We start from the raw sequence: 13,433 nt of genomic DNA on the forward strand, positions 1-13,433 counted from the left end.
TGCCTGTTTCCAATTAGCCGTGTCACAGTGCCTGTTCCCCAGTAGCCCAGTCACAGTACCTGCTCCATAGTAGCCCAGTCACAGTACCTGCTCCATGATAGCCCAGTCACAGTACCTGCTCCATGGTAGCCCAGTCACAGTACCTGCTCCATGGTAGCCCAGTCACAGTACCTGCTCCATAGTAGCCCAGTCACAGTACCTGCTCCATGGTAGCCCAGTCACAGTACCTGCTTCATGGTAGCCCAGTCACAGTACCTGCTCCATGATAGCCCAGTCACAGTACCTGCTCCATGGTAGCCCAGTCACAGTACCTGCTCCATGATAGCCCAGTCACAGTACCTGCTCCATGGTAGCCCAGTCACAGTACCTGCTCCATGGTAGCCCAGTCACAGTACCTGCTCCATAGTAGCCCAGTCACAGTACCTGCTCCATGATAGCCCAGTCACAGTACCTGCTCCATGGTAGCCCAGTCACAGTACCTGCTCCATAGTAGCCCAGTCACAGTACCTGCTTCATGGTAGCCCAGTCACAGTACCTGCTTCATGGTAGCCCAGTCACAGTACCTGCTCCATGATAGCCCAGTCACAGTACCTGCTCCATGGTAGCCCAGTCACAGTACCTGCTCCATAGTAGCCCAGTCACAGTACCTGCTCCATGGTAGCCCAGTCACAGTACCTGCTTCATGGTAGTCCAGTCATAGTGCCTGCTCCATAGTAGTCTAGTCACAGTGCCTGCTCTCCTATAGCCGAGTCACAGTGCCTGCTCTCCTATAGCCGAGTCACAGTGCCTGGTCCCCAGTAGCCGAGTCACACTGTCTGATCCATCGTAGCCCACTCACAAAACTTGCTCCCCAGTATCCAAGTCACAGTGCCTGTTCCCCAATAGCTGAGTCACAGTGCCTGTTCCCCAATAGCTGAGTCACAGTGCCTGTTCCCCAGTAGCCCAGTCATAGTACCTGCTCCATAGTAGCCCAGTCACAGGCTTGTTAGAACTAATTGCAGTGGAGGGGCATGGAGCCGGAGCTGCAGGCCTTGTGTTTTACCTGTGTTAGCTCCAGGTTTCAGTAGGCCACTGGGCAACAGAGCCTTAGTAGGCCCCTTTGCAGTGAAGTCACATGGTGCCATTAAAAATTCAGAAACTAAAACCGTCCCCTCTTCCCTAAAATATCCCCAAGTTTATCATCCCAAACAGCCCCCTCATGGTTATTTTATATAAGCCCTCCTCACACCCAATGAATTCATTAGATACAGCCCCTTCAACCCCATGAATTCCTTATGTCTAGCCTTATGTGAGCCCTAGAACTTGCCTGGGTATTCCCAGTGATGGTGCTGGCACCGTGTACAGGCAGCCCCCAGGTTACATACAAGATAGGTTCCAAAGGTTTGTTCTTAAGTTCAATTTGTATGAACCGTAAGTCAAAACTATATAAGTTTCAAACTTTTTAGCTGTAATGGGACCAAGGATTATCAGTAAAGCTTCATTATAGACACTTTACATCATTATAGCCTGGGACTATAGTAAAGCATCCAGAGAGCTTTACCAGAGGTCACAGTGGGCTGAGAGGTCCCGTCTTTAACTATTGGTTGTCTGTAATTCAGGTGTCCTTAAGTAGGGGACCGTCTGTATATATTTCCAATTAATTTAAAATGTTATCATAGGACTTTATTCATAGATACATAAACTGATACAATATAAATTGATTATACACAATTCTGTTTGTTATGTGATATTTTTGTCTCTTTTGATTAGGTACGGAAAGCGTGTAGGGGATGTAAAGGAATGCAAAGAACATTTCATGACACAGAGGTTAGTCTCCCTTGTAAAAGATACTTTTAAAACAGGTCATTATTCATAGTCTAAAAATGATTAAAGGCAAATGGTGATATAGAGAATAGCATAAAGTATAGTAAAGTAATTCTTCAACATAGTGGAAAACTCAGCTTCGGTTAAGGAGTTGACAAAAAGACTTGGCAAGGCGCTAAGGTCGAAGGTACAGCTCTTCCTTCACTTTGTCAATATTGAAGTCTATTGTTCTTGTGGATATTACTGTAGAAATGCTATACATATTTATGTGACTAAAAAAAAGAATTATCTCCAAAGTGGCCAGTTTCATCGTGCCAGACGTATGTATCTCAGATCGGCAGTGAGGGAACTGGAGACAATCCTAGCCGATGAACCAGGCCTTTTAGGGCCGAAGGTAAAGATTCAGGAGCTCATATTATAAAGACTATTACGTAGAACTTGTAATAATTTTGCATAATTATTTCTTTCAGGCTTTGTATGCATTTATGGCTTTATCCTTTTGTCGTGATGAGATAAACTGGCTGGTACGTCATGCGGAGAATGTCACCAAAACCAAGACCCCAGAAGACTACATAGATGTGTAAGTAAACTGCAAACCTTTCTGTATATTTATCAAATATTTCAGAGATCATCTAAAATGTTTTTGGCTCAGAATCTTAAAAATAATTTATAAAGTCGGTTTAATCTGGATGACAGTGGTTTTGGGTCATGCCATGAGCAGAAAGGATGTTCTAGGATGTCCGAATAACTTCAGTTCTCCACACCTTTATACTGGGGTTTCAGGAAGCTTACCAGGACTTTTTTGATGGCTCATCTTTAGAATAGTAATAACAGCAGGGGGGGGTGTAGCACAACCAAGTATTAATAGAGCCAACGCACAATTAATTAACCGAAAACACAACAAGAAAAAGAATGCATTCAAAAGGCTCATGTATGATGCAAAAGTATAAATCCAAGTTTATTCCAAAAAATTATTTGACAAGACAGACAATCAAAGAGCAGACATTTAAAATCAATTAAAAATCACTATGTACAAGAATACATACAGTGACCCAGTTTGGTGAACTGTAAACAACCTCCTGACCAACACAAAATGAGTGATGCAAGGCCTGCCTGACTGTTCAATAATAAAATGAAGGCTATATTGCTAAATGCCCAAGGAACACAGTATCACCCAAATTGGGAACCCGCCACCCCTGACCACCTGTGCCTCTCCTGACTGCTCTTAGGCTCACCGTTGACACCTTTGCTTGGGTACCCTTACTCTCCATCCTCTCGTTACCCCTTTGTCAACATGCTTACCCTGTAGCAATATCATTCCACCTTTTCAAAGGGTCCTGAGGTTGGTAATATTCTCTCGGCATTTACACACCTACCCGGTGATACTGTGTTCCTTGGGCATTTAGCAATATAGCCTTCATTTTATTATTGAACAGTCAGGCAGGCCTTGCATCACTCATTTTGTGTTGGTCAGGAGGTTGTTTACAGTTCACCAAACTGGGTGACTGTATGTATTCTTGTACATAGTGATTTTTAATTGATTTTAAATGTCTGCTCTTTGATTGTCTGTCTTGTCAAATAATTTTTTGGAATAAACTTGGATTTATACTTTTGCATCATACATGAGCCTTTTGAATGCATTCTTTTTCTTGTTGTGTTTTCATCTTTAGAATAGGCCATCAATATGTGGTCAGCGGTCCCTGTAATGGTCAACTATTTAGGTATGGGCTCAAGCCCAGCACTATAAATTGGATGAAGGTGGAGTTAGATGTCTCTTCCACCAACCAGACCTTAATTGCCTATCTATATTGATGGCTTATTCTAAAAATAGATAATAAAAAACTAATAAATATATCCCAAACTCTAGAACTATAATCTCTTTTGTATGTTTTCATACTAGACATGTGGCAGAGTTAATGTTTCTAATTGAAGAAATCCGGGTATTGCTAAGAAAGAACCTGCCCATCATTCAGCGTTATCATCTACAGTATCTGTCGAAATTTGATGCTTTGGTTCTCAGTGATATTATACAGGTAACTTATATGGAATATATTTTGATAAATAATGATAATGTTGTCAGCTTTAGTTAAAATGCACTTTAATTCTACACTATGGGTAGATTAATTATAGCCTGGAGGCCATATGCAGCCTGTCCCCAGAAGGGCTCTGAATCTAAATTCCCTATGACTACGTTTTTGTATTATCGGAGGAAACCCATGCAGACACGTATAGCAGCTAACTTCATACTTATGACCCTAGCACCAAAAAACAACAGTGCCCAGGATACAGTTAGTTATAATACTATCGTTAACCCACCTACAAAATTGGGTACTTGAGTGTAAAATTTCCATAAATATTTTTTCATATACCTATTTCAATACATATTTTGCATCCTCAGTATTCCATACATGGCAGCTGCATTAAAGGGTCATTCTCATATTTAATATTTATGACATATCTTGTGGATATTAAACAAAATAAATCTTTATCCTATACCCTAGAATACAAGGATAAAGTTCCACAAGCCACTATCAACCTGTTCTCCAGGGCAGCAGTATCCTTCTATATTCTGGGAGATTTAGCATTAAGAATTTAGAGTGTTTCATACAAATGACCTGCAAGGAGTCACAAGGCTGCAGAAGAGTCATACAGGCCGGATCCATTCTGGCTTGACCCATAGGACAAGTACATTATCTTTCAGCAGCGGCCAGGCACACTTGTGATGAAGTTTCTAGACTATGGGACATGAAGCCAGTAGGGACATCCTAGCATGGCGTTTCTCTGACCACATCACTGTTATAGTATAGTATTTGTATACAGCAGTTCAATCTTTCTCTGCATTATACAAAATCTCCCAGAATAAAGCGTTGTGATCCTAACTCTGTCCTGGATAACAGGTTGGTGGTGATTTATGGGCCTAAATCCTCACACCAGGATCCCTTTAAAGGTTGTCTGACTTTGATAAAAACTCTAGAGGTGAGTTGGGGGTATGGGACTGTCAAAAAAATTAAAGCTATACAAACCTCCTCTGGGCACTCCCGGTCTCACGGGGCGCTCCCGTGTGCCTGCTTGCTTACATTGGTACGGCACCTCCGCTTCGACTGCTTCTGGCCACCTGGCATGCCCACCTAACCCTTGTGCCATTGCTGTATCAGTCGGAGCGGAGGTGGCGTTCCCCTATAAACAAACAGGTGCACGGCACTGAGGGACTGCGGCGAGGGAGACTGGGAGTGCTGGAGGTGGTAAGTACAGCTTTATTTTTCTAACAGTCGTCCCCTAGTTCACCTCTACAGTTTTTATCAAAGTCGGACAACCCCTACCTACTGCTACCAAACCCTGTCTAAATTTTTGGATGGTATTTTTTATTTTTTATTAAGCCTTTTATTTGTCAAAATCAGTAACTGTCTAAGTTGTGACCATGATAAGAAACATATTCTAATATTTTTTGAATGTTACTTCTAGAATCTGACTGTCTGCCCAGAAGAGGATTCTGTGATCATGTCATCTTTTGTGAGCACATTGTCTGCCCTAAATATAAAACAAGGTAATACACGTCCTCAAATGTTGTTCCCCTTTGCTCTAGTTTTTTTTAGGAAATGAAGAAGGCAGTTGTATTCCCACAATGGCCGGTAAACAATCTGCAGAAGTGCAATGTACAGAGCCTCGAATAAGACTGTGAAACATTGTTGCCTTTTTGTTATAATATTACAATAGCACATTTTTTATATTTGTGTATTGGTTGTATTAGAAAGGCTGACGTTATCCTCTGCCTTAACTTCTGCTATAAAGGGATCATTGAAAATTGATGGGGATACTTCTTTTAAATTATTTTTGTAATTTAAAAACATGAAGAGCGCCATTTTTTCCTTGCAGATTTATGGCACAACTTTTCCTCTTTCCACGGGGTATGCCACCACAAGCTAATTGGTGAGGGTCTGACTACAGGGAGATCCACCAATCACAAGAATGGAACCCCCAGCTGTTCAACTAATGGGGGATCCCTTTCTAACTAATAGGTGGAGCGGCAGGATAAGCATGTGTCCTGCCTTTCCATTCAGTTGTATAGGAAGGATATAAATGGCTGAGCACAGTACTTGGCTATCTCTCACCGCTGCCATTGACAGTGACTAGAGTGGCAGGGCCACGTTCCCGTGATCGTGGGAGTCACAGCAGTCAGACCCTCACCAGTCAGATTGTTTTAACTTAAAGGAAATTACCATTTACCCACATTTAACGTATATACTCGAGTATAAGCCGACCCGAGTATAAGCCGAGACCCGTAATTTCAACACAAAAAACTGGGAAAACCTATTGACTCGAGTATAAGCCGAGGGTGGGAAATGCATTGGTCACAGCCTCCAAGTATATAGCCAGCAAGACCCCTGTAGTGTATAGCCTGCCAGACCCTGTAGTGTATAGCCTGCCTGCCCCCTATAGTATACAGCCTGCCCAGCCCCTGTAGTATATAGCCAGCCCAGTCTGTCTCCGATGCTCCAGTGCTGCCTCAGGTCGTTTGGTCCTCTTCGAATTCTTCTGTAGAGGAGCAGAAAAACCTGAAGAGAAGCTGAAGGACCCGCGGTGGCACCGGATCATCAAATCAAGCATAGGACCTACGGGTGACGTCGGAAAGGTGAATTTTGACTATTTTTCTTTCTTGACTCGAGTATAAGCTGAATTAGGGTTTTTGAGAACAAATTTTGTGCTGAAAAACTAGGCTTAAACTAGTATATATGGTACTATCAAAATCAAGCATCATAAACCAAGGACACTTACTCATAAATCCAAGCACTGTTACTGTGGTAATATTCTTGCATTTGTTATCAATGGCCTCCCTTCTTCTAAAATCAACTCTTAAAATTATGCTAATGAGCCTGAAGGGCTCTGGTGGCTGTTTTCAGAACCCCTCCGAGCTGCAGCTTCACAGACTATTACAGTGAGCTGAGCAGGTCTCTCCTCTCCCTGGACTTCATGCTGCTAAATTATACAGACAGGTGAAGGAGGGAGAGAGAAAGGGGAGGGTGAGACATGTTCTGCTCATTGTAACAGACCGTGAATCTTCAGCACTAAGAACTCCACTAACACCACCAAAGCCCTTCTGGCGCATTAGCATAATTTTAAAAGTTGATTTTTGAAGAAAGCAGGCCATGGATAACAAGTATAAGATAATTACCACCGTCTCAGTGCCTAGATCTATGAGTAAGTGTCCCTGGTTTATCATGCTTTATTTTGATGGTAGATTTCCTCTAAATACTTAGGAAACCCACTTAACTTAACCTAAGGAATCCAAAACATTTATTCATATAGCTTTTGGTCATGATTATATTACAAAATGTGTGGCTTAAACAGGGCCTGGCAGCCTCATACAACATAGGACAGCAGCAGTGTGCTTGTACATCCATCAGTCCATTAAGATGGGGATATTAAGAACTACACATTCATCATGGAAAGTTCCAGCAGTCAGACCCCCTACAAATCTACAATTCATCTCTTATACTGTAGATAAGAAAATGATTTCATGATCTTAATGAGCGCCTTTTATAAAGGTCTAACAATTTGCAAGTGCACAGTAACACAAGTGTTAAGCTACATCTCTACCTATAAGATGCTTCACTATATATACAGTAGAGTGGCTGTATATAATCCAGTGACAGCTACAGGCCTCAAGGCATAACAGAAGCTATATATTGAGTTTTGCTATAGTTGGGGGGGGGGGGGCTTTAAAATGAATGCTGACTATTGAATTATCCATCTGCAGTCTTGAGTTCATTTGGATTAGACCATTAGGTCATCAATAAGCAAATACATTAATGGGAGACCAATGTATACTGCCAATGTACAGGCAGCCACCTGCAGCGGAGGTTATTGTGCTATTGGGCTATTTAAAGTAGATTATACCCAAACCTCTAAACTAGAAGTTCATGTCTTGTTATTTTTCTTCTCTGCAGTTGAAGACAAGGAGCCGTTTGACTTTAGAGCTTTGAGACTGGACTGGTTCCGACTGCAGGTAATAAATATGAGAAGCGCACCTATGGGCTATGGACAAGCAGGTTAGGTACCTCACACTAGGCACCAACTAACATGCACAGTAGTGCCATAGTAAAGTTTATACACATGCAGCGCCTAACATAAAGGGATTATCAATGATGTAATTTTTTGCAATGCAAATAGGGGCAAATTTGCCTCACTATCGTGCAGAGTGCGCCTCATGACGGATGGAGCGCAGTCTTCATGAATCTGGAGCACCCTGCGGGCACCCAAAGTGCAAGAGCTGAGTGCAGGAGTTTTTTTTGGTGCACTCAGTTTAATGGGCGTGCATCACAATTATGTCAGATTTCCGAAGTATGAGTGATGGCCTGTTTGAATATGCACCGGAACACTCCTTTAAGTGCACAGTATTGTGTGCATAGTGCAGCCGCGATACGACAATGGCGCAAACACTTCATTAATACATATACAAACAGTTTGCACATGTATTTATGTGTCGTCTACTCCAGAATACCAGAATACTGGCACAGACTGCTTTATGAATGTGGCCCATATTGTACATTTGTACCGTGACAGCCATAGAGTGCAGAAGAGGAAATATAAATAAGACAATGAGTAACATTTACTAAGGGTCCCAACACCGCATTTTCGTCGGGTTTCGCAATTCTTTTCCATTTTGCCCTGAATTGCCCCAGGTTTTTGGCGCACGCGATCGGATTGTGTCGCATCGGCGCCGGCTTGCAGGCAACACAAATCGGGGGGCGAGGACATCGGACAACCTGACTGATTCGGACAAACCGCAGAATTTAAAAAGCAAATTGTGTCGCAAGATCAAGCACTCACATGCACCGGGAAGAAGAAGGTGAACTCCGGCGGACCTCAGCGGGGCGGGGAAGCACCACATGCAGGATCTCGGGCGCATGATCTTAGCGAATCGCAGCAGACCCGAATCCTCGTCAGACAACGCACGGCAGGGATCGCGACGGGACGGGTAAGTAAATATACCCCAATGCCTTTTTGAGGCTAATTTGACATATTTGATGCTGAGCTTTTGAGAATACTACTTCTCTTCGTCAGCCGAATGATATGTATACAGACATCTATTTTACACTAAAAGACTAAAAACTTGAGGCATGACAAGAGATCTCTGGCTCTTACATGCTTGTGGTGTCCAGGTAGGAGGTCATGAAGCAGACATGTACATTAAGACCACTTTGTAAGGTGCATTAACTTATTCTCTTACGTATCAGATGACTTGGTGTATAAGGCGACCCCCAACTTTAACAGTTAAAATATATAGTTTGGGAAATACGCGAAGTATAAGACTACCCCCTTCCAACACACATATGGTAAAAAAAAAATCTGATTTCATTTCAATATGGTCATTTTTATGACCATATTACCTCCTGTAAAAATCTGCATTTTGCCATCTTCTGGTGCTAACAACTTGTTCATACTTGTATACAACTGTTTGAGGTGTAATTTTTTTCGAGATGAGCCGACGTTTTCATTGCTACCATTTTGAGGACAGTACAGCACTTTAATCACTTTTTATAAAAATTTTTATATGTAGCAAAATGGCAAAAAAGTGGCATTTAGGACATTTGGGCACTTTTTTCCGTTACAGAGTTATGCATCGGGAATAACCGTTATTATATTTGGTTAGAGCTGACATTTTGGGACACCGCGATACCTAACATGTTTATGATTTTTACTGTTTATTTTTATATCAATTTTAGGGAAAGGGGTTATTTTATTTTAATTTTTTTACTGTTTTTACTTACTATTTTTCAGACCCCTTAGGGTACTTTAACCATAGGTTGCCTGATTGATCCTTCCATATGCTGCCATACTATGGCAGTATATGGGGATTTTACTGATCATTTATTACAATGTGTCACTCACACAAAGACCCAAGGCTGTCATGGAGACAGATTGACGCTCCCCCATGACGATCAACGATCCAAGCCAAATGTTTTTGCTGCTGACATTTTGTCTTGGACCTTTGCTCCCCATGAGGTCATCGGTGCTAGCACCGATCGTGGGTGTTAAGGGTGAGTCTTTGTTTCATGGGTGGGTGTTTGCTTCAGGGGTGCCAAACGAATTTCAGGGGCTAAAAAGTTATTTTATACGCCGGAAAATTCTATTCCCATACTCACTGCAGTTACAAAAGACCAAGGGGACATTTTCCAGAAAGTCTTCCAATGTGGAAAAGGCCAGAGACTTCATTAGTGCTTGAACTCGCACCAATCTGACATAAAAAAAAAGGAAAGATCTCCCAGTGGCCGCACATTTCTCCAGACAGGACTGCACTATGGACTCGCAGATTACTATTTTAATGGGACATTTCAAGACACAGAGAATGGGAGTAAAACACAGACATGTAACGCCTTACAAAGTGCTCTAAATGTACATGGAGACCACAAGCAGATAAGAGCCAGAGCTCTCTTGTCTCGCCTCACAGGTTTTTGTTGGAAAATAGATGTCTTTGTATATTTTTATTCTGTTGTTTTAAAGTTTTTTCAATATCCTTTGATGATCACTGTGTAGTGTATTTCATGCATAACATCATGTCAGACAAAGAGGACTAGTCTTCTCGAAAAAGCTCACCATCAAATATACTAAGTTATCCTCAGAAAGGTATCGCCTGATTTCTTCACTCTTTTGCAATACGCTACTTTCAATGTGCAATAATGCTACTGACCACTAGAGGTCAGTGACATAGAACGTATGAGATTTCATTAAAAGCTGAGTTATTGGCAGCCACATCAGGGTTCGCTGTGTTTTTCAGCTATTGTTCTTTTGTTGGATACATTCTGCTTTGTAATAGGAAATATAAATAAACATGGCGCAGCTTTTCATTTAGACAGTCATTGGCATCATCACCACAACTTTCATTAAAATTGATAGCCTGCTGTGTTCCCATAATGGAAATAGATGAAACAAATGATACATTAATACACCTTGGCTTAGTAATTCTGGTCCCCAAAGTTCAGAGACAGGCTGTGACAAGTCAGGTCTGGAGGATGGCTTCCTCTTACTTTCATCCTCTTTCCATTGCATTGCGATTACAGAAGGTCTGACATTAGGGAATACTACTATTGGGACTAGAATTCCTCTGATTCTTCAGATGAGCACATTTCATAGTAGTTACACTGCAATTTCATAGTGAAGAATGAGATGGTACAATATTACCCATATCTTTGTCTACAAAATAGAGTAAAATCCCTGTAACCCTAAGACTATATTTACATAGTTAACAACATTCCTAATATCTTATTCATACAGATATAATTACCAGGTAGGTATAAACCGTCATGTGAACATAGCATTATAAGGATTTATAAGACTAGTGCCCCTTTGCCTTTATTAATCTGTTATAACAGATGTTGGTATAGATTTTCGAGGTAAGTAATAGCACAGCAGTGGATTTGTTTCTAAACTTTATTCTGCTGCAGGATGTGTAGTATAAAACATAGTAGCTGCAAAAGTCATACATAGAGAAATGTTTAAAGGACATCTATCACCAGAATTAAGGACTATAAACCAAGTACGTTTTTATTCAGGTATGTGCCCCCCCCCCCCCCCATTAGGATCTGTTCTTTTTTAGCTTCTTCTTCTATTTTTTTTCAAAAAGTCTGAGGGGCTCCAGGCTCCATCGATGTTAATGAAGCCAGGAGCCCCTGAGGCTTATCTACATAATTGTTCAAAGCATTTTTTTAGTAAAAACAGGGATATAAGAAGCTAATAGAAGAGCAGATCCTGCCAGAGGGGACCGACACCAGTATGTAAGGGTCCTTGGTTTACAGTCCTTCATCCTGGTGGTAGATGTCCTTTAATAAAAAATTGAATATTGTCATCGTCTATTCACAACACATAGAAGGTAATCGTCTGACCATTGGGACCCGCACCAATGATAATAATGGGGGTACCTTTCTGCTGCATTAAGTCTTTATGGCAAATCTGAAGATAGCTGTAATTGACTTCCTACATATCCTACATATGGCACAAGAATGAAGCTTCTTGGGGAATGGAGAATGTGTCCTTTCTGTCTGCTTTCAATCTGTGTTTCAGGACATTTGGAAGACCTTGAAAGGTCCTGAAATGGCTCTTGTGTACAGGTGTATTGAGAGCAGGAACAGATGTACCAGGATTTCATGGGTGAAGGTCCTTCTCAGTATAAAATTTGGTGGGTGGTTTGAGTGGCCAGGGCCCCTCTAGAAGGTTTGGGCCCCGAGCTACCGGCCAATCTGCCTATATTATAATCCACTACTGTGTGCAGTCCATGGAATCAGGCCAAATGACAGGTTTGTTTCCATAGTCTGAATATGCTTATGTGAAGCCGGCCTTACACTGTAAAGAAACCCTTTAATTCATGAGCTGTTAGGGTTGGATTGAGAGAGAATATTTTTTTGATCATTTTGTTACATGTTTCCTGTTTAGGCTTATACCAGTGTTCAAAAGGCCCCCCTATCTCTTCGTGAAAACCCGGACCTGGGTAAAGTGATGAATCTGATCATGTTTCACACCTGGATGCTGGATTCCGTAGAGGATCTTATTACTGAGACCTCTGATCTATCTATCTTCTGGTTTGTAATATGCTATTTGATTGTAACCTTATTTTAATAAAGCTAAACAATCTTATGTAAAAAAAAAAGACATAATAATTGGAGATGGAACTATGACCTGGATTGTCCTATATTGGAATTTGCAGGGACTGTCATTTTTTCCATACTCAGTAACTTAGTACAGGCAGTCCCCGGGTTACATACAAGATAGGTTCTTTAGGTTTGTTCTTAAGTTGAAATTGTATGCAAGTCAGAACTGGTATATTTGTAGCTCTATACAACGATTCTTTTTTTTTTGTCCCAGTGAAATTGGAGTTTCCAGTTGCTGTCATGGGAACAAACTTAATTACAGACACTTTACAGCTGATCATTCCCGCCTGGGACTAAAGTAAAGCAGCAAGAGGGCATCACCAGAGGGCACAGGGGGCAGAAGGGTCCGTCTTTAACTAGGGGTTGTCTGTAAGTCAGTTGTTCTTAAAGGGCAACTTTCACCCCAATAATGCAAGATAATCCCCAAACAGTACCTTATAGATTACTGTAATTATTTTTCCAAGATTCCAAGTGTCTCCAATGGACTCCTGTCCATTAAAGCGTTGGCCTAAGAAGTGGCATAACTAGGAGAGGCTGGGCCCCATAGCAGACTTCCGCATGGGCCCCCACTGTCCCTTAAAGAAAATATTGACACGCATGTTTATACAATCACACACATTTATACACTCACTTGTACACATATTTATAATCTTACACATATACAAACATGCATAGACTCATAAGCACATAATGCACTCATTTATTACACAAAAATACATTATCTACAAACTCACACATTATATACATGTACAGTATGAACACATCCATACATTTATACACACATACAATAAATATATAAATCACATATACATATAGTATATAGACATCAAACACCAGAACACTGGCATAGATGCCCTGAAATAATCACAAATACAAGCTTACTGCCAGAACTTGTAATTATTTTTCCGCCACCTCCACGCCAGGGGGGCTGTAGGGGGGAATGAAGGAGGGCATGGTTGGTGGGGGATTATGCATGGTTGCAGGGGA

The 13,433-nt window shown here is 41.4% G+C and overlaps 1 protein-coding gene across 1 annotated transcript in view; it reads left to right on the top strand.

The window, feature by feature from the left end:
* Positions 1 to 13,433, top strand: part of NCKAP1L (NCK associated protein 1 like) — a 158,684-nt gene that overhangs the window by 29,070 nt on the left and 116,181 nt on the right. Inside the window, exons 10-16 of the mRNA XM_072134686.1 lie at positions 1,750 to 1,806; positions 2,101 to 2,197; positions 2,274 to 2,383; positions 3,704 to 3,836; positions 5,266 to 5,347; positions 7,749 to 7,807; positions 12,232 to 12,377. Coding sequence (XP_071990787.1) covers positions 1,750 to 1,806; positions 2,101 to 2,197; positions 2,274 to 2,383; positions 3,704 to 3,836; positions 5,266 to 5,347; positions 7,749 to 7,807; positions 12,232 to 12,377 — 684 coding nt within the window. The remainder of the gene's footprint in view (positions 1 to 1,749; positions 1,807 to 2,100; positions 2,198 to 2,273; positions 2,384 to 3,703; positions 3,837 to 5,265; positions 5,348 to 7,748; positions 7,808 to 12,231; positions 12,378 to 13,433) is intronic.

The sequence above is a fragment of the Engystomops pustulosus genome, chromosome 2 (genome assembly GCF_040894005.1).
Source record: "Engystomops pustulosus chromosome 2, aEngPut4.maternal, whole genome shotgun sequence".
NCBI classification, from domain to species: domain Eukaryota; kingdom Metazoa; phylum Chordata; class Amphibia; order Anura; family Leptodactylidae; genus Engystomops; species Engystomops pustulosus.